General features: G+C 38.9%; 4 protein-coding genes across 10 annotated transcripts; 2 read left to right on the top strand and 2 right to left on the bottom strand.

The window, feature by feature from the left end:
• The first annotated feature begins 566 nt into the window (after positions 1 to 566).
• Positions 567 to 6,017, top strand: Keap1 (kelch like ECH associated protein 1). Of its 6 annotated transcripts, none has more exons than XM_003736610.3 (6): positions 567 to 584; positions 3,017 to 3,333; positions 3,408 to 3,665; positions 3,754 to 4,436; positions 4,501 to 4,706; positions 4,768 to 6,017. In XM_003736610.3, the coding sequence occupies exons 2-6, from the start codon at positions 3,025 to 3,027 to the stop codon at positions 5,547 to 5,549; spliced, it is 2,238 nt and encodes a 745-aa protein (XP_003736658.2). In that variant the 5' UTR covers positions 567 to 584; positions 3,017 to 3,024; the 3' UTR covers positions 5,550 to 6,017. The 6 variants fall into 6 exon arrangements, with proteins under 6 accessions (XP_003736658.2, XP_033232836.1, XP_015037612.2 ...); XM_033376945.1 differs by lacking the exon at positions 567 to 584 and adding an exon at positions 591 to 644; XM_015182126.2 differs by lacking the exon at positions 567 to 584 and adding an exon at positions 600 to 688.
• Positions 5,993 to 7,091, bottom strand: mRpS11 (mitochondrial ribosomal protein S11). The gene is made up of 5 exons (XM_001359048.4): positions 6,806 to 7,091; positions 6,616 to 6,746; positions 6,464 to 6,564; positions 6,281 to 6,346; positions 5,993 to 6,219 (listed from the first exon to the last, which is right to left on the bottom strand). The coding sequence occupies exons 1-5, from the start codon at positions 7,006 to 7,008 to the stop codon at positions 6,112 to 6,114; spliced, it is 609 nt and encodes a 202-aa protein (XP_001359085.2). The 5' UTR covers positions 7,009 to 7,091; the 3' UTR covers positions 5,993 to 6,111.
• On the top strand, positions 7,083 to 9,255 carry Ns1 (Nucleostemin 1). Its single transcript, XM_002137566.4, has 5 exons — positions 7,083 to 7,227; positions 7,286 to 8,171; positions 8,237 to 8,487; positions 8,539 to 8,949; positions 9,020 to 9,255. The coding sequence occupies exons 1-5, from the start codon at positions 7,206 to 7,208 to the stop codon at positions 9,199 to 9,201; spliced, it is 1,752 nt and encodes a 583-aa protein (XP_002137602.2). The 5' UTR covers positions 7,083 to 7,205; the 3' UTR covers positions 9,202 to 9,255.
• Positions 9,256 to 9,379: 124 nt separating this feature from the next.
• Positions 9,380 to 24,256, bottom strand: Dad (Daughters against dpp). 2 transcript variants are annotated; one of them, XM_015182123.2, is made up of 7 exons: positions 22,956 to 24,256; positions 19,346 to 20,679; positions 13,267 to 13,323; positions 13,052 to 13,195; positions 11,533 to 11,751; positions 11,311 to 11,461; positions 9,380 to 11,249 (listed from the first exon to the last, which is right to left on the bottom strand). In XM_015182123.2, the coding sequence occupies exons 2-7, from the start codon at positions 20,355 to 20,357 to the stop codon at positions 11,084 to 11,086; spliced, it is 1,749 nt and encodes a 582-aa protein (XP_015037609.2). In that variant the 5' UTR covers positions 20,358 to 20,679; positions 22,956 to 24,256; the 3' UTR covers positions 9,380 to 11,083. The 2 variants fall into 2 exon arrangements, with proteins under 2 accessions (XP_015037609.2, XP_033232839.1); XM_033376948.1 differs by having other exon boundaries at positions 13,052 to 13,201; positions 22,956 to 24,254.
• Positions 24,257 to 25,485: the final 1,229 nt, after the last annotated feature.

Raw genomic sequence — 25,485 nt, 5'->3', positions numbered from 1 at the left:
GTCGAATACACACAAAATTATATGGAATATTACTCCTGCTATTTTTCTAAGCAGTTTATAAAAATACTATAGGATTTCACTTATTGTCGTTTGTTCATCGTTCTCCTCCAGCATAAAAAAAGCAGTTATAAATGAAGACTTAAGCATAATTAATTTGTAAGAAAAACACAAGTAAACGCAAATATGAGTAACAACTGCCAGAACGCAAAATGACCTTTAAGGAGCTGCTTTAATCGCGCAAAGAGTGAGCAAAAATAAACAAGTGAGCAAAAAGAACAAGTGAGCTAAAAAGAACAGTTTGGATGAAACATGTTCAGTTGCTCACTTAAGTAAACAACTTTTTTTTGTTCACTCACCCATGAGCCACACAACACAATTCTGGATACTAATACTATACGTAAAGCTCCGTTAAGATAGTAAAATCCTTTGTTTTTGTAGAAAATATGTAGACTTTTTCTGCTTTTGCGCTTCCGCTGCTTCAAACAAAAATGGTAAAAATTATTATATTTGTGTGTGATTGAAGGTTTCTCGCTGTGAGTTTGGTTTAAGTTTTGGTTCATTTTGCAGCCCTATAAAAAACACATGTAAGTTAATGTTTTCCAACACCTTTCAGCCTGTTTACACCTAATATTTTAATGGAAATTGTGAGTGGCAGGTGCGAATTTATGAATTTATATTCATAAACATTGTGAGTGGATCAAATGTGAACAAATAAAGTAGAAAACTTGGTCTAAAAGGTGCATTCCAAACTGGAACAACCTAAAAGAGACCTGAAAAAGTTATTGATGAAACTACAGAAACAAAAGGCTGTGTGCCATTCATATTCATCAGCATGTGTGTACCAATCTAATGCAAAAGTTTACTTACCAGAACTTATATTTAACCGACAGCTGTTGAGTAGACGGCAATACAATTCATTTATATAAAAGCAAAGTTCAACAGTACCCTTCCAAACACGCGCTGATTACGTTATTTGTATATCACCTACACCAATGCATACCAATGCATATATATTTATGTATATGTATGGTTGAGTTTGAACGAGTTTTGCCTCCTCACAATGATTCGGCAGTAATTCACACCGTTTTTCCCTTTATCATTGCCTAATAAACATACATACACTGCATACACATGTATGTACAATTGAATATAAAAGTATGATTATAGTGGAAGTTGTAACGATTAAAAGATAAACAACTAAAATAAATACATACATACCTATTCCGAACCAAGGGGTTTCCCGTACTGCTGACATCCAAATTTACAGTCAGTCCTGGTTTTCCTTTTAATTTCAACATGAATACATATATGCACATACATACATATGGACTTGTGAAGACCTGTAGGGTTTTTCTTAGCTTGAAAAGTATGTAGGCAGTATTATTAAATAGGAAAGATTGCTAATGACAAACATGTTTGTACAGTTATATATCTAGGATTCCACCAACAATGGTGTTATTTTATACTATTCCATGTACTGACATACATATATCAGAAGGATATTTAAAAGAGACTTCCGGTAAAATTAGTCAGTAAAAAAATTCGTCAGTTGTAAAAGTATCGTATAAAATAAGAAATATCAGAATTGATATCGTTCCTTCTGGTATTCAGCCCCAACACAGTTCATTCATAGCAAGAATTCTTATCGCATTGTAGTGAAAATGAGTTTTTATGAGCACACATATGCATTTTTCGAAAAGAACAATACATCTGAAAGTCACCGAACAACTCATGTAAGCATGATAATGCTTTTAGTAAATCTGGTAGATAACTTCGGTTTGTTTTCATAAAGAGAGCCCCTCACTAGGTGAACGGACTTCCACAAATCAGTTGACTTACTCTCCCTCTGCGTGTCGTACGCATTTTCGCGAATCAAATAATTTCGCTTGCGTGGGGCTCTCGTTAAGCTGAACGATAATAGCCTCAGCGTCGTTTCACACATATGTACTCGGAGTTACGTTTCTTCAGTTTCAGTAAAATTTCTGACACCTAATCAGTGACCAATATGCATATTGTGTGGCATACTTAAGTCGATTTTATATACGTATCTGTGATCACTCGTATTAGAGGATCTACTGTCTTAGTCAATATATCGTGACAGTTCCTCAAGTGTTTGAAAAAGAGTCTCGTCATCCCTATCAGTGCCAAATGCAAATGCAGTATGAAAACTGTAGACCCGACCGTTTTCCGGCCCAGATGACCTCCCCGATGCATAATATGTGCACCTGTCAACCAGAAGGTTCGTTTCTTAGGATTTCTATACTACAGTGCTGAGTAATTTTTCTCGCGCTGTTTTTGGTAAAATAAAAAAAAAAAAAAACTGAGCATGACTCTTCAAATCATGAATCAAGCTCTCTTACCTACAGTCTAAAACCGTCGCAATGATTGGCAAAAATGTTCCAACAAATTCTTGATTGTGTACAGTGGAGACCCAAAAAGTAGAACTGCACCTGCTTTTATCATGAAATTTAGCTTTTGCAATTTGAATTATTACGTGTGTTTTTTCTGTGGATATTTATTGGCAATGATCTTCTAAAAGTCAACAGTAGGATGTTGCTTAGCAGATAACTGCAAAACTAGTTTGCGTTTAATATAAAAAAACGGCTAGTAATATTATGTGTGTGTGTTTTGTTTGGTCACGTAAGAAGAAACAAAAAACAATGCGGTTTTGCGGTATGTGATGGTTATCTGTTTGCGAAGGTTATCCGACCCGTATCATCAGGATAATGTAGAAATGCCCCTGACCAATCTAGGTAACAAGTATTCTTATTTAACAATGAGAAGATTTCTAAAAAGTGGCATCTTGTACTTTACGCCAATTTAAGCAAGATAAGATAACATACATACATATGTATGCAGCTTTAGCTTATTAGCTATATGTATGTATGTGTGTACTATACAGTCAAACAACTCATAGGGCACAACATAGAGCCTTGCCTGAATCCACATTAAATGAATATTATTATTGTGAATGAATTTGGTTTTACCGCTCTAATATTGGTCCTCTGGTTTTCAGAGACTGAGATGAACAACCATTCCGAACGTTGTTCCATCTCAACCGCATGCGGACGGTTCGAGTCGGTCTCGCCCATAGATGACCACGATGCAACGGACGATGACATGACATTTTGCATGTCAAACTACGCCAAGGAAGCTCTAAAGATGATGTTCATGATGCGCTCACACGGCATGCTCACAGATGTCGTGCTGGAGGTAAAAAAGGAGCTATTTCCCGCCCACAAAGTAGTGTTGTCCGCAGCATCGCCTTATTTCAAAGCTATGTTTACTGGTGGTCTGAAGGAGTCAGAGATGTCGCGCGTGCAGCTTCAGGGGGTAAGCTAATATCAACGGTTAACCTCAATTTGTTGGTTTAATAGATGAACAGTTTGCCCCTTTCGTTTTTGTAGGTTTGTCCCACAGCAATGTCGCGAATTTTGTATTTTATGTACACCGGACAAATTCGAGTAACCGAAGTAACTGTTTGCCAACTGCTGCCTGCAGCGACCATGTTCCAAGTGCCAAATGTAATTGATGCATGCTGTGCCTTCTTAGAAAGACAATTGGACCCAACAAACGCTATCGGCATTGCAAACTTTGCGGAACAGCACGGGTGTGTGGAGCTTCAAAAGAAAGCCAACATATTTATTGAAAGGAACTTCACTCAGGTGAGTAATACCACTGTCATTGGTGTTAGAGTAAAGAATAGTGAGTAGTGAACAACATTTCCCCGATAACATGGCTTGTTTGACCTAGGTCTGCCAAGAGGAGGAGTTTCTACAGCTTTCGGCATATCAACTCATTGCCCTCATTCGACGAGATGAGTTAAACGTGCAGGAGGAACGCGAGGTTTACAATGCTGTTCTTAAGTGGGTAAAGTACGACGAAGACAATCGGCACTGCAAGATGGAACACATATTGGGAGCCGTCCGATGCCAGTTCCTAACGCCCAACTTCCTCAAGGAGCAAATGAAGAATTGCGATGTGCTACGCAAAGTTCCGGCGTGTCGCGAGTATCTTGCAAAGATCTTCAAAGACCTAACGCTACACAAGTGCCCTGGTGTAAAGGAGCGTACACCGAACACGACGCGTATGATATTCGTCGCGGGCGGTTTCTTTCGACACTCTCTGGACATACTGGAGGCTTATAATGTGGACGACAAGACGTGGACTACATTGCCGAACTTGCGGATTCCACGATCCGGCCTTGGCGCAGCATTTCTTAAGGGAAAGTTCTATGCAGTCGGTGGCCGAAACAACAACATGTGCTCATCCTACGACTCCGACTGGGTAGATCGTTATAGTGCCATCAGCGAGACTTGGCGTCCGTGCTCGCCAATGTCCGTACCGCGTCATCGTGTGGGTGTAGCAGTTATGGACGAGCTGATGTATGCTGTGGGGGGCTCCGCAGGCATGGAGTATCATAACACAGTGGAATAGTGCGTATAAAATGATGATGTTCAATACCAGATTATGCTTAGCCAAAGTCTTAATTATTTGCAGCTATGACCCAGACCTCGATCGATGGACGCTTGTTCAGCCAATGCATTCGAAACGCTTGGGTGTGGGCGTAGTAGTAGTCAATCGCCTGCTTTATGCGATCGGCGGTTTCGATGGTAACGAGCGATTGACCAGTGTTGAATGTTACCATCCGGAAAACAACGAATGGAGTTTCTTGCCGTCTCTGCAAACCGGTCGCAGTGGAGCGGGTAAATTGAACGATTCCGTTTATAATCTGTATTTCTGTTATGATCGGTTCTATGTTTTTAGGTGTGGCTGCTATTAATCAGTTCATTTACGTAGTTGGTGGCTTTGATGGTACTCGGCAATTGGCCACTGTAGAACGCTATGATACCGAAAATGAGACCTGGGATATGGTTGCACCCATACAAATAGCCCGCAGTGCACTATCCCTAACACCTCTCGATGGAAAACTGTACGCTATTGGTGGTTTCGATGGCAATAACTTTTTATCCATCGTTGAGGTATACGATCCTCGCACAAACACATGGGTAAAGGGTACGCCGCTGAAGTCGGGTCGGTCTGGTCACGCGTCGGCTGTTATTTATCAACCTGCATGTGCCAATTCATTTATGGACTACGAGGAAAGCGAGACGCCAAGGCGGGATGGCAGTAACGACGACACGGAAAGGGACTTATCACGAGATCCATGCGGAAGTCAAAGTCCGCACTTTGCAGAAAACACGCCCATGCAATTCCATACGTCATTTGGAATGAGCGGTTGTCACAATTGTGAGTCGGAAATAGAAGTCACAAAAGCCGTCGCTGCAGAAACGCCAGACTATCGAAATTCCGGTATTGACAAACAGGAGCCACGGAAACCAATATTCTGGGGACCAATAAAACAGTGTAAATCTCGGGGAAAGTCACCGGCGCCTTGGCCAGACCCTGGAGGTACACCAACAACATCCTCGCCCATTAGGGATGATAAAACGCGAACGAGATGTATACTCAGTCCAGTACGTACAGCAGCGAAAGCTTTACACAACACAATTGAAGGGCGACTTCGTAAGCTCGCAGCAGCCACATGACAATGAGAATCCGAACCGCATAGCCAAAACCAAAATCAATATTCATTGTACAAAGATTATTTTGTATCACTTAGAATTCCATTTTGAAAAGCATTCCATTGAAATATCGAGTATGTGCGGATTGAGGTATGGTATGTAGTTTTTTGCATATTAATGAGTGCACAAGACTATTCACACATATGTATGTTCGCTAAGTGATATTTATGTTTTATGGCATCCATAACATTAACGGCGTATGGCAGCCCATTGTTTTAAGATTGATTAGGATTTTTAACTAAGCTATAATACCGTATTTTATACATTTGTATGATTAATGGCCTAGTTTAATTTTACATATATGTACATATGTATGTACAAGTTACGAAAAAAAACACATCCTCCCATTACAATTAATAGACAAGGTTAACAATGTATATTTAATAAAAAAGCACTCCACAATGAAATGGAGTTTGAAACCATGGTACCGCATGGCACAATGCATTCATTAATTATATCTTGTTATGGATTTTTAGACATTTTAAGTTTATTTCGTGTGCATACATAAGCTTTTAGCGGCTTTAACTTAAAGGCTTCTTTGCTTTCGAGGTCGCGGTGGATTCCATGAAACTGGTGTGTTATCGGTAATAGATACTATATTTAATCCACCCATTTGCAGTCCTTTAATAGCCGACTGCAATCATAAAGCAATAATTTATTTGATTATGTATGATAGCTGGAATGTGCAAGCCTACCATTCGTCCAGGTCCGAGGCCACGAACCTTCACTCGAATCGTTTTCCAACCCAATTCAATTGCTTTCTGCAATCAAAAATGTAGTAAAATACATATGTACATGTAAAATATATAATAGTAAAGCTATATACAGGTATGTTTGTAGAAATGTATATCTAGCTAAGAATATGCCACACAACTCACTGCGCTTATGCTTACGGCCGTCGCTTGTGCCGCAATGTTCGTCCCCTTCCTGGTATTTTTAAATCCTTCTATACCGCAAGAACGTATTAGCCTAGGTACACCTAAAATACGAATTATATCATTTATAATTATATATATCTATTAAATCATGCCTTTGTAGTCCGTCACTGATATTATTGTGTTGTTTGAAGAAACGCGGATGTTGCAAACGGGCAGCTCGTTGAAGGGCATTCCATTAAATAGTTGAGTGGCTATGGCTGCATCGGGAAAGAACTTGGACTTTCTATAAAAACGACCAAATATTATTCAGTTGTTATTTATTTCGAAATGCGTGGCTCGTACCGGTTAATAAGTGTATCAATATCCACAGACTTTTCGCCAACAGTTCCCTCGTCCTTAGCGGGCAGCGACGCCAACATTTCCTTGCGGTCTTCTGCCTTTCTGGAGCACACGCTTGTGTGAATGCTTGAACTTAATGGCATTTGTACGGGCAAATTAACTCGCTTAGCATAGCGAACGGCATTTAAAATCGCTTTAATATACATTTTTATAAAATCTCAACAAACATATGTTCTCAGTTACGTCATTTCCAGTGTGACCAGCTCAACACAACTATCGACACTATCGATGAAAGTGCTGGAAAACTAGAAAGAAATATTTTGTTGTCGATGTATATTGTGAGTGGCAAAATCATAACACGTGCTGGAAACCAATCTAAGTTGTAGTTAATTGTTAATTGGAAATGGCTCTAAAACGATTGAAGAGTAAGTAATTTGATATTCGTAAAGATTAAAGATCATCTCATGATCTGTGGTATTGCAGCTAAAAAATCAAAGCGATTGACTGGTCGTCTTAAGCACAAAATCGATAAAAAGGTACGCGAGCACAACAGGAAGGAACGTCGCGATGCAAAGAAAAATCCAAAAAAAGGAAGCAAAAAACAGAAGCTCATTCAGATACCGAATATCTGCCCATTTAAGGATGACATACTAAAGGAAGTTGAGGAGGCCAAACAACGGCAAGAATCCGAACGGCAAGCGCGCCGCGATGCTTTCAAATTAGAACGAGAGCAAAATAAATTCAAGTCCCTGGAATCTATGGTAGAAGATGCAGACATGCGGAGCACAGTCCATGGAGCTATGCACGAAGACGGTTCAGTCGATGACAATCAGAAAAAGTATAAGAATGCCGTCACAAAGGAGCAGTCTCTGAAGCAATACTTTAAAGAATTCCGTAAGGTCATTGAAAATGCCGACGTTGTCCTGGAAGTAGTGGATGCTCGTGATCCCCTCGGAACGCGCTGCACCGAAGTAGAACGCGCCGTTCGAGGAGCCCCTGGCAACAAACGCCTTGTACTTATACTAAACAAGGCGGATCTAGTGCCTAGGGAAAATCTAGATAACTGGATTAAGTACTTCCGGCGTGTAGGTCCAGTGACTGCGTTTAAAGCTTCTACACAAGATCAGGCGTCACGTTTAGGTCGCCGAAAACTTCACGACATGAAATCCGCTAAAGCCATGCAGGGATCGGTGTGCATTGGAGCTGAGCTACTAATGTCCATGCTGGGCAATTACTGCCGAAACAAAGGAATCAAGACATCGATACGAGTGGGAGTTGTTGGAATCCCAAATGTGGGAAAGAGCTCAATAATCAATTCGCTGACCCGAGGAAGATCGTGCATGGTGGGCAGTACCCCAGGTGTGACTAAGTAAGTCTCCTGTCTAATTATTATTTGTATTCAATTTAATTTACATTGGTCTTCGAAAACTAAAGGGCCATGCAGGAAGTAGAACTTGATTCAAAGATCAAACTAATCGACTGTCCGGGGATTGTATTTACGAGCGGAGCTGAAAGTTCACATGCAGTGCTAAAGAACGCCCAGCGCGTGGGCGATGTAAAAGATCCATTCACAATTGCGGAAAGCGTTTTGAGACGAGCCAGCAAAGAGTATTTCTGCTCTATGTATGATATTACAAGCTACGACACCTTTGAAGAATTCTTTGCAAAGAAGGCTGCTAGAATGGGTGAGTGCGTTGAATTTGTAGCCTATTGCTAACTAACTGTCCCCTCCTTAGGAAAATTCTTGAAAAAAGGAGTGCCTGATGTTGTGGCAGCTGCGCGCAGCGTGCTCAATGACTGGAACACTGGCAAAATAAAATATTGCACACAACCTCCCGAAGTAGTCGAGCCGCAAAGTGTCCACATTAGTGCCTCGATAGTACACGCCGAGGCCCGCGAGTTTGATGTTGATAACTTTGACTCCATGGAGACAGATATACTAGAGCAATGCACTGTAAAAACAGATGAAGCTATGGAGATCGCATGCACAGGTTCTCTGGAGATTAGGAAACCTCGCGAAGAAGATGATACGGCGACTAATATTTCACCAAATCTAGTTATCAACGAGAAGGACAAGTCGTTGAGAACTCGTAAAAGAAAATTGGCTGATGAAAAAGAAAAACCAGACCCCGTACTGCTTTTAGAAGGTAATTATTATCTTACCACCACTTATAGTAACTTTAAATATTAATTTTGTATATAAAATCTTGTTTTCAGAAAATCAATCGCTCAACAAATCTATAAAACAAGTGCAAAAACAAAAGAAGAAGCAGAATGTGCGTAATGAGAAGAAAATTTCAAAAATTACAGATGTTCTGGATAACTTCAGCCTGGGTTCGGGTTCATCTACTTCAAAAGCAGATAAATATGATTTCGATAAGGATTATGTAATTGAATAAATTATCTGCACTATTCGATATAATAAATCAGACTATGATCTGGGTGACATTTTATTCCTCCAGTGCACTGACTTTCACTGAAAATGATTTCTTACACTCCATCGTTTTCAAAACAAATAAGGCAAGTTTTTCATTGAAAAACCGTCGAGTTTTGTAAATAAATTGAAGTTGCAATATGTTATGTTAAAACTTAACAGTATAACTGCTGTGATTATATATTTGATCATATTTATATCTATAGTACATCTGTCTCATTCCAATTTGAAGGACAGTGGAAAAATCAGCTCAGTTATTTTACTTTTTCTATTATACAATTTGTTAGACTCGTGTCTTAAACTATTTACATTTAAATGAAGTTGTTTTGTTTTAAAGTTACTGGTTCTTTGAAACAATGAAATGTTTAAACCAAACTATGATAATAATTATCAGGAGTGGCAGGCATTTCTAGAGTCTAATTGACTGCCATATGGTTCGGTTCGGTAGATGTACACGGATAAAATACTAAACCTAGCGCACGGATTTTTAATGCCACACCCAATGCTCATATTTGCATTTCTGAGATCTAGAAATGCAACTGAAACTGGCGACATTTAAACAAAAATAGACCAATAGATCAAATCCCAAACTGAAATTTTTGTATGCCCAATTTGATATAAAATTGGTCGGATGATTGTGATAAACACTAGGATGCCTCTCCACCATATCCATCTTTATCTTTGCAAGCAAATCTCTCTAATCATTTTTCGAAATTCGTCGGATCGGACCTCTATTTGTATACCTATATGTAGCTGGCAAAGGAACAATTTATCAAAAAACAAGTCTTCTTTGTTTATATAGAATCGCATCAAGCGTTCACGTTTCCATTTTTCCGTAACAGCCTGATAGTCTGTTTGAAAGGTTCCGATTTACTTTCGTTGAAATTTAAGAGTATATAAACTTCGGCGTGACGAGGTGAGATGTGTCTTTGTCGGGGAGGGAGGTTTACTGTTTCCGGTAAAAGCTATGAAAAATAAAAACCGTCAAAATATCAACATAAAAAAATAAAAATGTTTGAACTTGACGTTTGCTAGCTTTCCGTAGCAATTCTATCCGTATGCGCCAAAATTTAGGATACTAACTAATGTGTAACGTAATATGCATATGCACGTTTGTGTTAACATTTCTACTGAACCTTTTTATATTTGAATAATGATTGATCTCATTTGATTGGGGTAGGTAGATTGGGGTTCAATGTGGGTATATACATTTGGTGCTCAGGATCGGATCCATATTCGTATATAGTTAAATTTAATGGGCGCAAATATCGTACACGTGTATACATGCATGTCAATATAATTTAAATATTTATATATGTATGCCACATCTACTCGCATAGTCCTACCCATGCGTCTGTACATACTATGTGTGTATATTTAGAGTGAATCACAGTATTTAAATTTTAGCTATATATGTTTAACAATCATTACTAGATATTTACTTAAATTCAAGCGCCCGCACATCTCCTCCCTTAATGCGAATCTAATGATGAATAGCTTAATTTCAATGTGCCTATTTGTAGTTAATTGAAACATTAAGTAAGTAGCTATTTATGTATACATTTTAAATGATTTCTTTGCAGTCCTTTGTGGTTCCAAATTATTGGTTGTTTGATGGCTTATCGGCAGCTCGGTATACGCAGTTCCAAGCTCTTTGTTCCCGTGGTTGGATCTGTAACCAACCAAACTTTACTACACAGAGTGGTCAACAACTTTTGCACTTTGCGCAGCAGTTGGCGCGAGCGTTGGAAGTCTCTCTCTCTCCGCCAGAAACTCTGTTGGTCAGAGCAAAGAGGCGAGGGCGCTGCTGGTGAAATTACTGCCGTAAGGGCCAGCAGCAAGTATTGTCACCGCAGGTGGCTGAAATGCACCTCCAGCCAGCAGGGACAGCCCATAATATCCTGCCGTTTGTATGTATGACCCCAGCCCTTGACGAAACTTATTTTCATGCTAAACCGGTCGATAGGTCCCAATGGATGATTATGAGACCGTTTTGTGATTAACAGTTGAGCCCTATAATAAAAAAGATTTAGAACTTCGTTTTTCCAGATGATGGCATCCAATTTATTCTAACCTGTTAGTTTCGAAGGCCTTCAGACAATATCCAGGCATTACTTTGCAGACACGGTCCAGATGTTCGGCTAGTGTCGGAGAGTCTACAAAGATTGGCACGTTGCCTCGATTGTAAATCCAAACATCGCCGCTTTCAAGGCTCAATGTAACTCCTGAAATGTAAGTAGAAACATTTTCATTTGAAGAGTCGACGTACAAGTATTTCTAATTTCTACTTTTTTACCTAGCCCGACTTTTTGTCGTGTATTTTGGACAGCGTCAGAGTGAGGTCCCCTGCCCACGGCAGTTAGCTCGCGAAGGCACATGCTATCTCCACCACTGTCCACAACCCCATCTGTGTAGATATTGACAGTCGTCTTTCTAGCGTGAAAGAACTCTCCAACGCGATGGGACAGCTCCCAATAGGCAATTTGGCACCAGCCCTTGGTGCTGACTGTGTCACCTGAAAAATAAGAGAGACAGCAATTAAATTAAATTTATTTCATTATCGAACTGGTCTGAATTTCTACAAATTTTACATTTTTGCCACAGTAAATAAAATTATGCACGGTTTTGGTTTTTTGGGAGCCTGTTTTTCGTTTAGACAAAAAAAGGGCCTTTGCTAAGATTTGCTGAATAGAAACCAATTGATTAGATTAGCGAGAATACATAGATAAATTTAAAATATTAGTCGGAAATGCCTTTTATTCATAGAGCTTACTGTTTCATTGGCTGGTACTTAGCTCAATCAAAAATGGGGCTGCCTTACCCTAGTTACGCCCTTGTTCGGAACATACTATTCTTTATACCAATAACTGATCAAATAGGAAGCCCCGATCTGCAAAGGTAGCCATAGGGCCGGCGCACTGTACTGATATTCTCCGAGAAAGAGTACAATACCCTCGGCAACGGTATAATAATGGTTTACATTTTGTTTATTTCTATTTTTAACTAGCATGCCAAAACCAAATCGTCGTAAAACCGCAACTTAACGGACCATTTAAATGTAATAGTTTTCCGTCATTTTGTCGCCAGTACAAGTACAATACCAAACAAAATCAAATACACATTTAACATAACCATACACATGTACATATGGATTTGTACACACAGACACTGCAATTCTGGCCAGTTTCACTGTTCCATCGTCCGAAGACGTCGTCGGGTGGTCACTGAATGCCATGAAATGAATGATATCATAGCCCCATTGACGTGGATATACAGGGGCGCCAAGTCATTCCCGTGCCCCGCACTTAGATCGTTGTAAGCAGGCGCAAAGATTGTTGTTGTTGGGGGGGGGTTCGGCGCCATCGGCACCGCCATTACCGCCAACTCACCTCGCTCCGCCGATCAGTCGCATTCGTTGGTGGTGTTTGTTTTTCGCTCATTATTTATTTTCATTTCGCTTTTGCTGTTTTCGCTTAAAAGTTAATATCAATATAGAAAGTGACGACCTGACGCGGCAGCCTGGCGCCACGAACAACTTGTCCTCTGTCGCGACCGGCGTCCCAATCACACGCACGCGAGCGCAGATGTTTCGGGTAATCTCTGTAGGCATGTATTTATGTGTGTACCTACATACATGCATGCATGCATGCATGCATACATATATATGTACATTCTCGTACATATACGAGCAAACTCACTCTCAAATTTAAATAATCGAAAACGCTCTCTCTCTCTCACGCTCTCAAAAAGAAGAGCGCCCCACGATAAGAGCGCCCGGTGCTCTAGTGTCGTAATGGCCAAAAAAAAAGTCTCACCTTTTCCTTCAGTAGTAAAAGACTCTATACTTGGGCCAAGAAACTGCGATTCCGATTGCTTGATGGTGCTCGAAAAGCTGTTGCTGTGTACGCTCCACGTGGCCGCTGCTGACTTTTCGTCGTTTTGGGAGTAGTCTCCTTCTTCTGAATCTTAAAGGGCGAAACTCTAAATTGTTGTCGGGATTCTCGACTAAGTCGCTGCTACTCGTACTCACCTGCATCTTTCAGTCGCAATATTTTGTTGGAACGTTGGTATGGCGGAAGCGAGGACTCTGAAATTGTATTAAGACAAAACACAATGCATGTTACTATGGATGTTACTATCTTCATAACTACATACATATGTATGTACATACACGTAACGTAGATAGTGTATATAATGGTTGTATGTGTCTTAAGATTAAGATTATCTTCCCATGGGAACAACAATTTGAACACTCGTAATATCAAATATACAGGTATGTATGTTTTATTTACAGCTGTAAGGGGACGAGGAAGAATTCGTTACTAAAAGTACCTGCAATCGATATATCATCCATATCAACATCTCTCTGTCTCCCTCTCTCGATACCATGAATAATAAATAGCCAAAGGATCTCCGATAAATATATATTTTACATCCATATGTACATATGTATGTAATTAGGTCTTTCTACAGTCGTAAAAATACATGTGGCTGAACAAGAATCGCTGTATGTAAATACATATGTACATACTATGTTCTTACATTTGTGCATGCGTATGTACATATGCATGTACATATTTATGTATGGGTATTTCCGTGGATATTTCAACCGAGGCCAAAAAATTAAAAGTCAATAAAAACACATTTCCATATATTAACTTATGTCCCGATATTATTATTATTTCTAAACTGATTGAAGCTCAGTTAATTTAACCAATTGGCATATGTGCATTTTCATTACCTTTGATCGGAAAACCTATTAAAATGGCAAAAGTTTACTTTTTAGGTATTTTTATAGTCATGTTTTCATTTACTATTTTCTCCTATAAAAAAATGATTCCTGATAATAGTTGTTCCTCAAAGCATCTCTTAGAAGCGTGGCTTAAAAAATAGGTTTATGGGAGAATGTGGGGTGATATAGTAAACTAATTTCTTGTATAAACACTCGATAGAAAGCTACATTATTCCTCTTTTGAAATAAATTAACTTCTTTAGAATATTTTATATTTTTTAGATTAAGCCAAAGCCGAACTCTATTTTGCGTACGCTCGCGACCACATGTTGATTGCTACATACATATCTTTATAGAAGTTAAAAATTAGATGAACTCCATCTTTTGTACTAAACATAAAGCTAATAAAAAAGTCAATCGCACCGACTAAAAAAACCTGAGGAAAATGTTTGTTTTCGTTATTCATTGTACAGCTTCGACTCACGAAACTAGTTTTGGTTTCTTGTTTAAGATTATTTTCAATTAAATTCAATTAAATAATCGTACTAACAAATCGTGTAACTGCAGAAGTGCAAAACCAAAATCGAAATCGAAAATCCTTTTATATAGACTTTTGAATAATTTGTAGCTACTCAAAGCTTTGGGTATACTACGTATGTAGATGAGAGTCTTTGGGACGGGTCGTGTGATGAGATCATGGTTCCCAAACCTAATACATACTAGTTTTCTTATATTCGTTCAGCAAACCAAGCAGAAAACAGCAACAGCAAAATTAACAAAAACAATACACAACCGAAACAAAACTCAAGCGTAGGCAAGCCAAACATCAGCCTCTCGAAATAAAAATAAATAAATAATCTTTTCCTATCGGGCAGCAGCATGGGGGACATTTTATTGGCCCAGAAATCGTTTGATGTGCTGCGGTCATCGTCGACGTTGAATTCAATCTGGCTTACATTCTAGCTTGTTTTTATTCTTTCTCCTTTTAAGAAGTACGGAATGGTCGAGTAATGTTTAATTTATTATATTAATACTCGAAATGATCGATAATCCACTTATCAGTAAGTATGATATGAGATGGGGCTAAAGAAACTACATAAATATAAAGGAGAATAATGATTATTCAGTAATTAAATATTTATAAAAGTCTCTGGAATAAATGGAAAACTCGTCGACATTGTTTCGAACAGAAGTAATCATGGATATGGAAATAAGCATGGATTTTTGGCTTCCCTCTCTTCGACTCGTCTCCATTCGGCACTCGCTGAACCCCAACCCTAACTTGTGGACGACTTTATCAAAAAATAATAGTTCTTTAAAATGGAAAATCAGGAATACAGAAAAAGCTAACGAAAAATACCAAATGTTTAAACCCCAATGTCCTTGTTTTCAAACGAATCCTTAAATCTAAAAGTATACTCCTTGGTATTCACATTTATAATTGTACGGAAAAATTCAAGTTTTTACTCCGGAAACAAAATTGTTCTGTTATTATGTTTAGTTCTATGAACATTCAAGAGTGTATAAAGAATTATTTAAATATTTTGTGAACCTCCTCTGTGTTTTATAGCTATTTTTCTACGCAAAGGCTTGGTACCTACTAGATTGAAGATCGTTTCGATGTTTTTTCGATTCGTTTCTTTCATGTGGCGTCTCTACTTTCACATTAGCACGTTCATGATCGGATTAAGACCGGGTGCATTTCCCGGACAGTCAAATATCCTAATTCCATTGGTATACATATATTATTTATGCCGAAAAAAACCGACCAATAAAAAAGTTGACCAAACATGCAGAATCGTCCTAGAAGATTAGGTCGTCAGCATACAGAAAGTGCTCGCCATTATAAGGTAAGAGGCTTTTCTCTTACCTTTGTCATTAAGTACCGGATACCTAACTATGTATATAATAACAAAAAACATCCCCACACCATCATGCTGCCTCCTGCCACACCGTTCATTTTAGGTACTAACCTTTTTAGCGGTTTCCGACTTTTATAGCGTTCATACGTCATACTTTCCCAACCAACCCCGTTTATCACAGATCCATTCAAAACAGTTCGTTTCTTCAATCATTTACAATCCAAGTTTCGTTGAGTTTGGACCATTGCCGCTTTTTATACCCGATACTCAAAATGAGTATTGGGGTATATTCGATTTGTGGTGAAAATGGATGTGTGTAACGTTCAGAAGGAATCGTTTCCGACCCCATATATATATTCTTGATCAGCATCAATAGCCGAGTCGATTGAGCCCTGTCTGTCTGTCCGTCCATCCGTCTGTCCGTCCCTATCAGCGCCTAGTGCTCAAAGACTACAAGAGCTAGAGCAACGACATTTTATATCCGGACTTCTGTGATATGTCACTGTTACAAATATATTTTATTGTGGCATCCACAATTTCAGAGAGAAAACAGAAAACGCCGAATTGTAGAGGATGACTATATATTTATATCTATATCAAAATCTGAACCAGATCGTATAGTTATTATAGCCAGAATCAAGAAAACAATTTCATTCTTTCTCGCCCTGTCTCTCTCTAACACACAGGTTTTATGGTCGGTTTTGCCTATTGCAAAATGTGAGTTCAAGGATCTCAGAAACTGTAAGAGCTAGAGAAACCAAGTTTGGTATCCACACTTCTGTGATATCGGACCTTGACCGTTTTGTGTCAAAATTTGGGTACACCCTCTTCCGCCCCCGCAAAAGACGAAAATCTGCTGGCCGCCGACCGTAAGAAGACGCCACCGTAAAGCTTTGGTGCTAAATAAACTGTCTTGTTATATCTTATTCCATTTTGCGAATCTTCTAGTATTTTCCGGAAAGCGCACGTAATTGTTAAGAACGACACAAACACAAATATGATATGTCGCTTTCATGCACTTTTGGCCGATATGAATATAATTGCCCGATTAGATAAACATTCGAATTCATTCGGCCGTACTATAAATTAAACGAACATTTTTGGAGCAATCGAATGTGAATGAACGTGCGAAGACATCGTAGCAATAGGGCATTCCCCGTAAAAATTCCCCCGGGGACAAAAAAGTATGTCCCAATACTATTTTCTAAAAATATTGGTATTTTTATAGTTATGTTCTTGCTTTAATATTTTGTTCTATAAGAAAGATGATTCTTGACAAAATTGTTTCCTCAACGTCTATCTACATATTGAACTATCTAAAAAAATATATCATATATTTGTTAACCTTTATTAAGCCAAGAAAGTTCTGTCCCGTGCCATATGTCCCGTTCGACAGACTTTAAATTAAATTTAAAAGAAAAGAATAAGAATTCAAAATTTATCGCCGCAAAAAACTATCTTTTTGGCAAAAATCTCGAAAACGAATAGTTGCCTAAAATGGATCTCAGCACCAATTATAGGGATAATCAAGAGCTACTTTATATTAGAAAAATCATTTTGAAAATCCGTCGTATTTTTACCTTTCTACCACTGCAATGTGTACGATCGCCCATGTGTTGACGATCGTAGCAGCCAATATCAGATCGATCTGGTCAAACTCATACTACACAATAAGGGTAATTCGATTAAATACATACATATGTACGATTGTACATGTATGTATATAAATACATATTTATGTACGTAGAAGACATTTTAAACTTTCTGTAGTAGCAAATGCTTCCTTCCGCCAGTTATAAACATGAAAAAACGTCATTCATTAAAGAAACCCATCTCTAGTTTAATGTTTAATCAATGTATGTATGCATGGATATGTACATAGAATTTGTACATGAACATGCAAATATGTACGCATGTACGCGAATACATACAGTTGCATGCGTGCATGTGCATATGTATGTACATATGTATGTGTTTTGTATAAAAGCGTTAGTTGTGCATGCGCGTGCTAAAAATAAAAACAAACAAATCAGAAAATACATTTGTATGAATGCATATGTACATACATATGTATGTATGTATGTATACATAGTGCGAGTGGGATTTCTAAGCAATGCCCCAACTACATACATATGTATGTATGTATGCATGTGTGTACATAGTTCGAGTAAAAGTACGCGTAAGAGTGTCGTATCGGGCAACGTTTACGCTAGCGGCGGCGACTGATTATTTCCTGGCGCCAGTTTCTAAATTTACACAAATTATTTTCAAAAGAATTTTGTCGTGGCGCTTTCACGCATCCACTTCGCCTTCGCGTTCGTACTCTCCTCGCCAGCACATCCACACATGCACACTGTGCCACAGAGAGCACATGATAAACCGCAAAAAAACCTACAAACACAAACGCAAAAGAGAGGTTGGTTGGATTGGATCGCGAGAGTGTGTATGTCATGTCTGGGAAAAGAGTCAAGGCGCGCCAAGAGCGCAGGAACTTGAAATTCAATTTTCTTTGAGAGCACTTCAATACAACGCCGGACCGGTTACACTACATGAACAAGCTCATACGTACATATACATACGTACACATGCATGTATGTTTGGCGCCACCAAATACACAGAATACACACGCAATACAGGCAGTATGAAAATTTTAAATACAGTCGAACGTCCATATAACAAATCTCAAGGGACAAAGAAAAGTTCGTTATACGGAAATATCGAAGCTCGTAATTCGTAAAAAGACATTGTATTTAATTGTTTTGTGTCATTTTTGTTTGCGTTTGATTTTTCCACTTTTCCATCTTAACGAAAACTTCAACGCAAATACATTTGTTTAATTTATCCAACTATCCTACACTTGCCGAAAACTCTTAGCCTTAGACATTTTGCTTGCTATCACCTCTACCTCTACAGCAACAACAATCTGAGAACTGATGTAAACAGAACTAGTGGGGACATTATGTTTAACGATTTTTAACGTCACATTCATAGCACGGAATTTCCCCAAAACACATGTTTCGTTATAAGGAGACCGAGACGTTCGAATCACGGGCATAGGAACAAATCGTAGTAAAGAAATATTCGCTATAAGGAAATTCCTTATAAGGAGATCAAAACGTACTGAAAATTTAACGAAATTGCAGTGCTCCAGAAATAAATTCGCTACATAAAAAATTTCGCTGTACGGAGTTACGTAATAAAGAAGTTCGACCGTAGTAGACAATAGATTGGGTCAAAACATTGTTTTAAATTGTTCAAATTGATCGCGAATCGCTTTCGTGGTAAATTTATGTTTGTTTAATTTAAAAAGAATGTCCGTTCTAGTTACTTGGTATTTTTTGGTGCCATGCTCTAGTAGAACAGGGGTATAGGCCGAATGACTTGCTCAGAAACAATGCATATATGCAGTTTAGCCCTAACGCTTAGTGAGCGACCCCTCTTAGGTAGATTGTGGGGAATCGAACAATCGAAATCTTAGGCTCTTCAATCCTCCAACAGCTGTTGGTCAATCCTACCTGTGTCGTTGAAGTGGATTATGCGATACCAGTGCAGTGGATTGCAGCATGTGTAAACGCAGTCTGGTGCGCTGGGACAGGCGGGCAGGCGTTTCAGCTCCATGCCGTTCCTGAGGCTGGACCAAAAGAAGAGTCGACACGCGTTCAAGTGCTGCTCGGAGGACGAGGTGCTGCACTTGATCAGAATGCACTGCAAGACGGTCGGCGGGGTGGCAATTACGGCGTCCATGTTTGACTTTTTCGAGGGATGATCCACGCGACTTTTGACGGCACGCAAAAGCTCCGACTGTTGCTTTGGCTTCAGCAGCTTCATCAAGGCATCGAAGTCTTTTCGAATGCGATGCTGGGGATGAGGGTGCGCTGGTTTTGTGAATGGAATTGTGTTCTCGCGGCTCGAGCAAGTCGAGCCACTGCTGGCCTCCGCTGCATGGCCACCGCTGCCACAGCAGTTGCGAAACATATTCGCCGCAGTCGTTCGAAAGGTCGTCGCACTCACTGATGCCACGGCACGAGGCGACGTTGAGGTCTGATGGTGGATTTGATCGTTTTCGTCGATCAACATATCGTCGCCAGAGCTTGCGCAGCTGCATCCAGGTTTGGTATAGCTGAAGTCCGACTCTTCGGTGGCACTGAGCGCGGTTGGTGGTGATCCCACCGTATCCGCACGTGGTACTAACTGTTGTGTGAAGTTTAGTGGTGGGCGGGGGAGGCGGCAGTTGTTGGCGTTGGGGCTGCCGCTGTTGTTCTGGCAGTAAGGGCCGCAGCAGTCTGTCGCGTAGGGAATCGAATTGTACGGTGGCGGGGGCGTTTGTCGCATCGGTAAGGAGGCTTCCTCGCAAAAGAAGCTGCTGCTGCCAAACGAGGAACCCCGCATCATCTGAGGGCGGTGTCGATGTGGAGGGGGCGGCGGCTGTGGTGGCTGTGTGGGTCCTGGCACCCCATCGCACGCACCCGGATTGTTTTTTGACGCATAACGCCATAGTTCTTTCTTCTTTTCGTTTGGGAATATCATGGAGGGACATACAGTTTTTTGGTAGCATCGATCTTATCGTATGCGCATTATTTGAATTGACTAACTTGTTTCGCGGACTCGATATAGCCGGCTAGTCACGGTAGTTTGCGGTAGTTTGCTAAGTGCAATGGCAAATGGGTGGGGCTCCTACGTGAATCGCGCACTTGGCGGCTCTCAGCTGGACTTTGACTTGAACGTTTACGTTTCGATTCTAGATTTCCTGAATATATAGTTTGTATGTACTGTTCTGGTACTCTTTGTGTCAATCGGTGGCGATGATGATATGTCCTCAGTGGTTTTGATATGTATTAAAGTGTGCACTCTGTAAGAGAAAGAGTATTCCGATTAGTCACTATTATCCAATTGTTCACCTGTAAAATTAATCTAAGAATTGTATTTATATACTCATACATCTACAGATATGATCGAATATTGACTAGAATCTACATATGTATGTAAATATGTACATGTATGTATGTAAATATGTACAATGTGGTTCCAAACTCTTCGGGCGAATCGCATTCGTATGAGTAATGCACAGACAATAGGGTCAGGCGACGCGACGCTGATGCATGTGCAGAGCAGATCTGTGCGAGGAGCAACAAATTGACATCCGAAATGTTCGCGCTGTGTGTGTGGCCCCCGTACGACCATTTCCATTTTGTTGTTGGCATTTCTTGGGCTCCTTACACTATGCAACAAAACTACACTTTTTTTCTGCTGTGAAAAAAACCAAATTTTTAAAAAGAAATTGGGCTTTAAAATTGTTTAATAATTTTATTTATTTTTTAGGTTGAGTTTTAAACACGATCAGTTTTTTGTCTATTTTAATTCGATAATTTTTACTTTAAAAACTCGGGAAAAGTTAAAACAAATTAATTTCCATACTTTTCTTGTAGGGGTACTTTAATTAGGCGTCGTTTAAGGTGTCGTTTTTAAAAATCGATGGATAAACCGTTAAGGTGCAGCCGTTTAACAAAAACTTTAACTAAAACCAGAAACAAAAATTATTTAACAATTTTAAAGTCCCAAATCTATAAAAAAAAAGTTGGTTTGTTTTACTGCGCAAATTTGGTGTTGCACAGTGTTATCGACGACAGAAGTGGCGCCGCCGGCATTACGGCACTCGCGTTCATACACACACACACAAACAAAAAAACAAAAAAAAAACACACACACACAGTTGCTTACAGAATGAATTTACTTGCTTGCGTGCAGCAGTCGAATGTAGAGGCACGGAAAGCAAGACGAGAGAGACGAGAAAAGAGAAGCAGCCAGGCGGCAGAGGCAGAGGCAGAGCTGGCGCCAGGGCGCCACTGACGTAATAAAAGAAATAATAGACATCGTCGGAGTGGCGCCCACCAATATAAGCTTATATCAGGCATACACAGACACAAACACAGATACAGCCAGAGCCAACGACGGTTGGTTTGTCAGCCGGTTTGACAAGTTGAAGAATCAACAATATTTAAGGTTGAGGCTCTCGAACGTGGTCAGAAAATCATCCAGAGAGCGGAACGTACAGGCATGAGCGACGGCGAGAGCATACATGTGCATACATACACATACATATGTATGTATTTTTTTCCTTGATTGTGTTTGAGTGCGGAACCAATACAGACTCGAATTCTTCTGAAAATTCATCGGGTAAAAGAATTTAGGAATTAAAAAAAAAGAAAAAAACTGCTTTCCGGCGACAGGGTCTGTGTGCATTGGGCTCAGTGGGAGAGGGTATCTTTTCTGCAGAAAATATCTACATACATACATATGTACATATGTATATGTATGCATGTGCTAATCTTCATTTGCCAAAGATCACGATTAAAGTACATTTGCACACATCCATAAGTGTATTGTCACTGTAAATTCACTTCAATCTACTTGTTTCAGGGATCGGACTAAAAATACACATATGTATGTACATACATATGTACATATGTATATGTATATACATACATGAACATTATGCTCAGTATTCACATTCACAAAAAAGATACCAAAACAAACAAATTGTATACATATGTATGTATAACAAATCTTTTAAGACTTCCAACCGAATTCAACAACAGACAAAGAGTTAGAATAATCAATACTTGACGAAATATTGCTTAGAAGTTGAGTTGTCCAGCACATTGAATAATAAACAATATCTTTTCCTTTTGTTTGAAACTTTGCACAGACATCCTCTTTTTTTGCTGCAGACAGCAAAAATTATAGCTGACATGGGAAGATTTGGTCAAAAAGAAGGCTTTATTTAAGAACCGTAGAACATCGATCGTGCTAAAGTCTACATACATATAAATACATATGTATATGTTCGACGGCCGGCACGTTTTAATACCCTTGCAGATCGATTGTTTCTGTGGCAGCTGTATGATATAGAGGTCCGATCTGGGGTCTTTCGACTAAGGTTCGAAGGGTTATATATATGATCAAGAATATATGCTACTTAGCACCAATGGGGGTATATTAGTTTTATTTTAATTATTGAAATAGCACAAGTACATTCATACAAACATGCCTACATTTATTTATACTTGATAGGATCAACATATTGATTGGAAAAATAAGAAAACGGACGTGTAAATGGGTACTTACAGTTTAAATAATTTGTATCCACTTTATCGTATCCTTGGATTTGTAGATTTCTTGGATTTTTAGAAGATATGTGTTTTATATGCATAGATATGTTAAATAATATACACATATATTCTTGATATGTTTGATATGTGGACGAAAACTTTTTTTAGGAATTTACATGACTAAAGAAGAAAGGATTTTTGTAGTTTAGTCGATATTGTTCACACTTTGGTCTTTTATATTATTAATAGTCACATATTCAAATGATATTGACAAAATCTCTAAGACCCACCCCCTTTTTATTTTCGCGAACGAAGGTTGCTTGCTGTAATGTGTTATGTAAGTAGTCTCCGCGGTGTCAGCGTTTAAAACAGAAGCTACTCAAATACAATATACCCTTATAGTTCATGGGTACTGGGTGTATAAATCGAACTCATAGAAGTAATACAAAATGGTCCACTGTAAAACACTCTCTTGACATTAGCACAATTTTTGTTAAGCAAAGTCGTGTACAGCAGTGCTTGGTTATAGTTTTATTGATTTATTGATTTTTAATTGGCGAAATCAATGAACTGCTGTATGTATGATATGTGGAAATTAAACAACCGGGGATCGATCTTGTGGGCAGGCACTAGGTAGCCGATTCGATTCCAATCAACCGACACGGGTGCGTATGGAGTATTTTCTACAATTCACAGTTAACACTAAAATATTTAGTTGGTGGTTGGCTTTGAATCAGTTTCACTTTAATTAATTACATTTACAATGGGGCCAACTCGAAGCGGCCTTTTACATGGTTGCTCCACCTTTCACTTCATTTTCATTTTTCATTTGAGGCAGCTGACGAACCGTTCTCGCCAAAAAAAATTCGAAAATGAAATTGGAAAATAAACGCGTTTGCAACAAAACCGAACCACGTTAGTCAATACTTGTCCGCGGCCGAAAAATTTGTGAGATGTTTCGTCGTTTCCATTAAGAACTACCGTAGAATGGGTACAATCTCACGACTTGATTCGCGCACACGTCCGACTTTGTTTGAGTCCAGTGAAGATATTTTTGTGGGAAATATCAACGGAAATTTCTGAATTCAGAAAAAAGTTCGTTTGTTGTGTTGTGTTGTTGGCTGCGGCGAAAAATTTGTGAGACGAGACTTGGTAGTGGGTGGGTTCATGAACAATCCTATTGAAGAGAGGCGATTTTTCCCAATTGATAGCAAACAGTGTTAAACATTTCAAACTCCTATTGGAGGTTTACCCTGTTTATTTGAAAGGGTATTGGATTATTCACAACGTATCGCAATTGGTATTGAAATGTTTCAAAATCCTATTGGGTTTTATAAAAAGAGCGGATGGCTCATTTTTGCGCAGGGTTTGGAGCTTGGTATCGATATATCGATATCGGCGTGATATTTTTGTCAACGATTGTATCAAAAATTTATATGTTTAGAAAGTATCGTTGCTTAAAACTGATCGCAATCTTTGCATAATATAGTTGGGAAGACAAGAGTAAACTCATCAAACTTTCGCGAATATATTGAGACTGGACATATAAATGACGAAAGCGAATCCAATGGGAACGTTCCACATTGCCCTTTCCGTTGCCGAAGCTGTCGATAAGATCATACAGGAAGCACGCGTTAACTACATTTTATAAATATAACTTAGAACTACAAGTCCAATAATCCACCAAAGTCTTAGATCTTAATTACTGAAATGTTGGACTGTGCATAGCAAAATTATCGGAAATACAAATATTGGAGACAGAAATATAAGACAAGAAGGAGCTGAGAGCTGGATTGTAACTGCTTAACAAAAGAGGCAGACCAAACGCCTATTGGGTATCTAAGAAGGATGAGTATGTTTTCATAGCTGGCACTCAGCCAGTTCTGCAGCTTATGAACTCGTACTGATGTTTTATATTGATAAATTAGATATTGCGACATTTTAAATTTTAGCAAATTTAATACATTTGAAAAATACGATATTTTTTAAGAAGCTAACAATACTACTTGGTATTGTAAACGTTCACTCCAGTGAACGAACTGAGTTCACCTTAACCCACTTAATCCACCATTCAAAAATTCGATTGAAAACGCTCAACAATTTGAGTAAAGCCGCGGAAAAAATACTGGTTTTTCTTTCACAGCACATGACTGGAAATCATATTCCTCGACTTAGATACGAACGAACTGAGTTCACCTTAACACACTTAATACACCATTAAAACCATATATATTGAAAACGCTCAACAATTTGAGTAAAGCAGCGGAAAAAATACTGGTTTTTCTTTCTCTGCCTCTCGATTTAACACATAATTTTATCCGATTGGTGAATTTCTACATGGCTGATTTGTTTTAAGGACTCTACTACACTCTAAAATAGGGATTAAGCAAAAAAAAGGTCAAAGCATAAAACAAGCACAAATTTTCCTTGTTATATCATTTTTGCTAGTCAGCCGGTATCAGCTACATATGCCTATGGAAATTTGTGTACCCTATTTCTGTTAATTAATATTAAATATTTGTTTTCCATGCAGCTTTTAAACCTAA

Source organism: Drosophila pseudoobscura, chromosome 2, assembly GCF_009870125.1.
Source record: "Drosophila pseudoobscura strain MV-25-SWS-2005 chromosome 2, UCI_Dpse_MV25, whole genome shotgun sequence".
Lineage (NCBI taxonomy): Eukaryota > Metazoa > Arthropoda > Insecta > Diptera > Drosophilidae > Drosophila > Drosophila pseudoobscura.
This window is presented reverse-complemented; position numbering and strand designations above follow the sequence as displayed.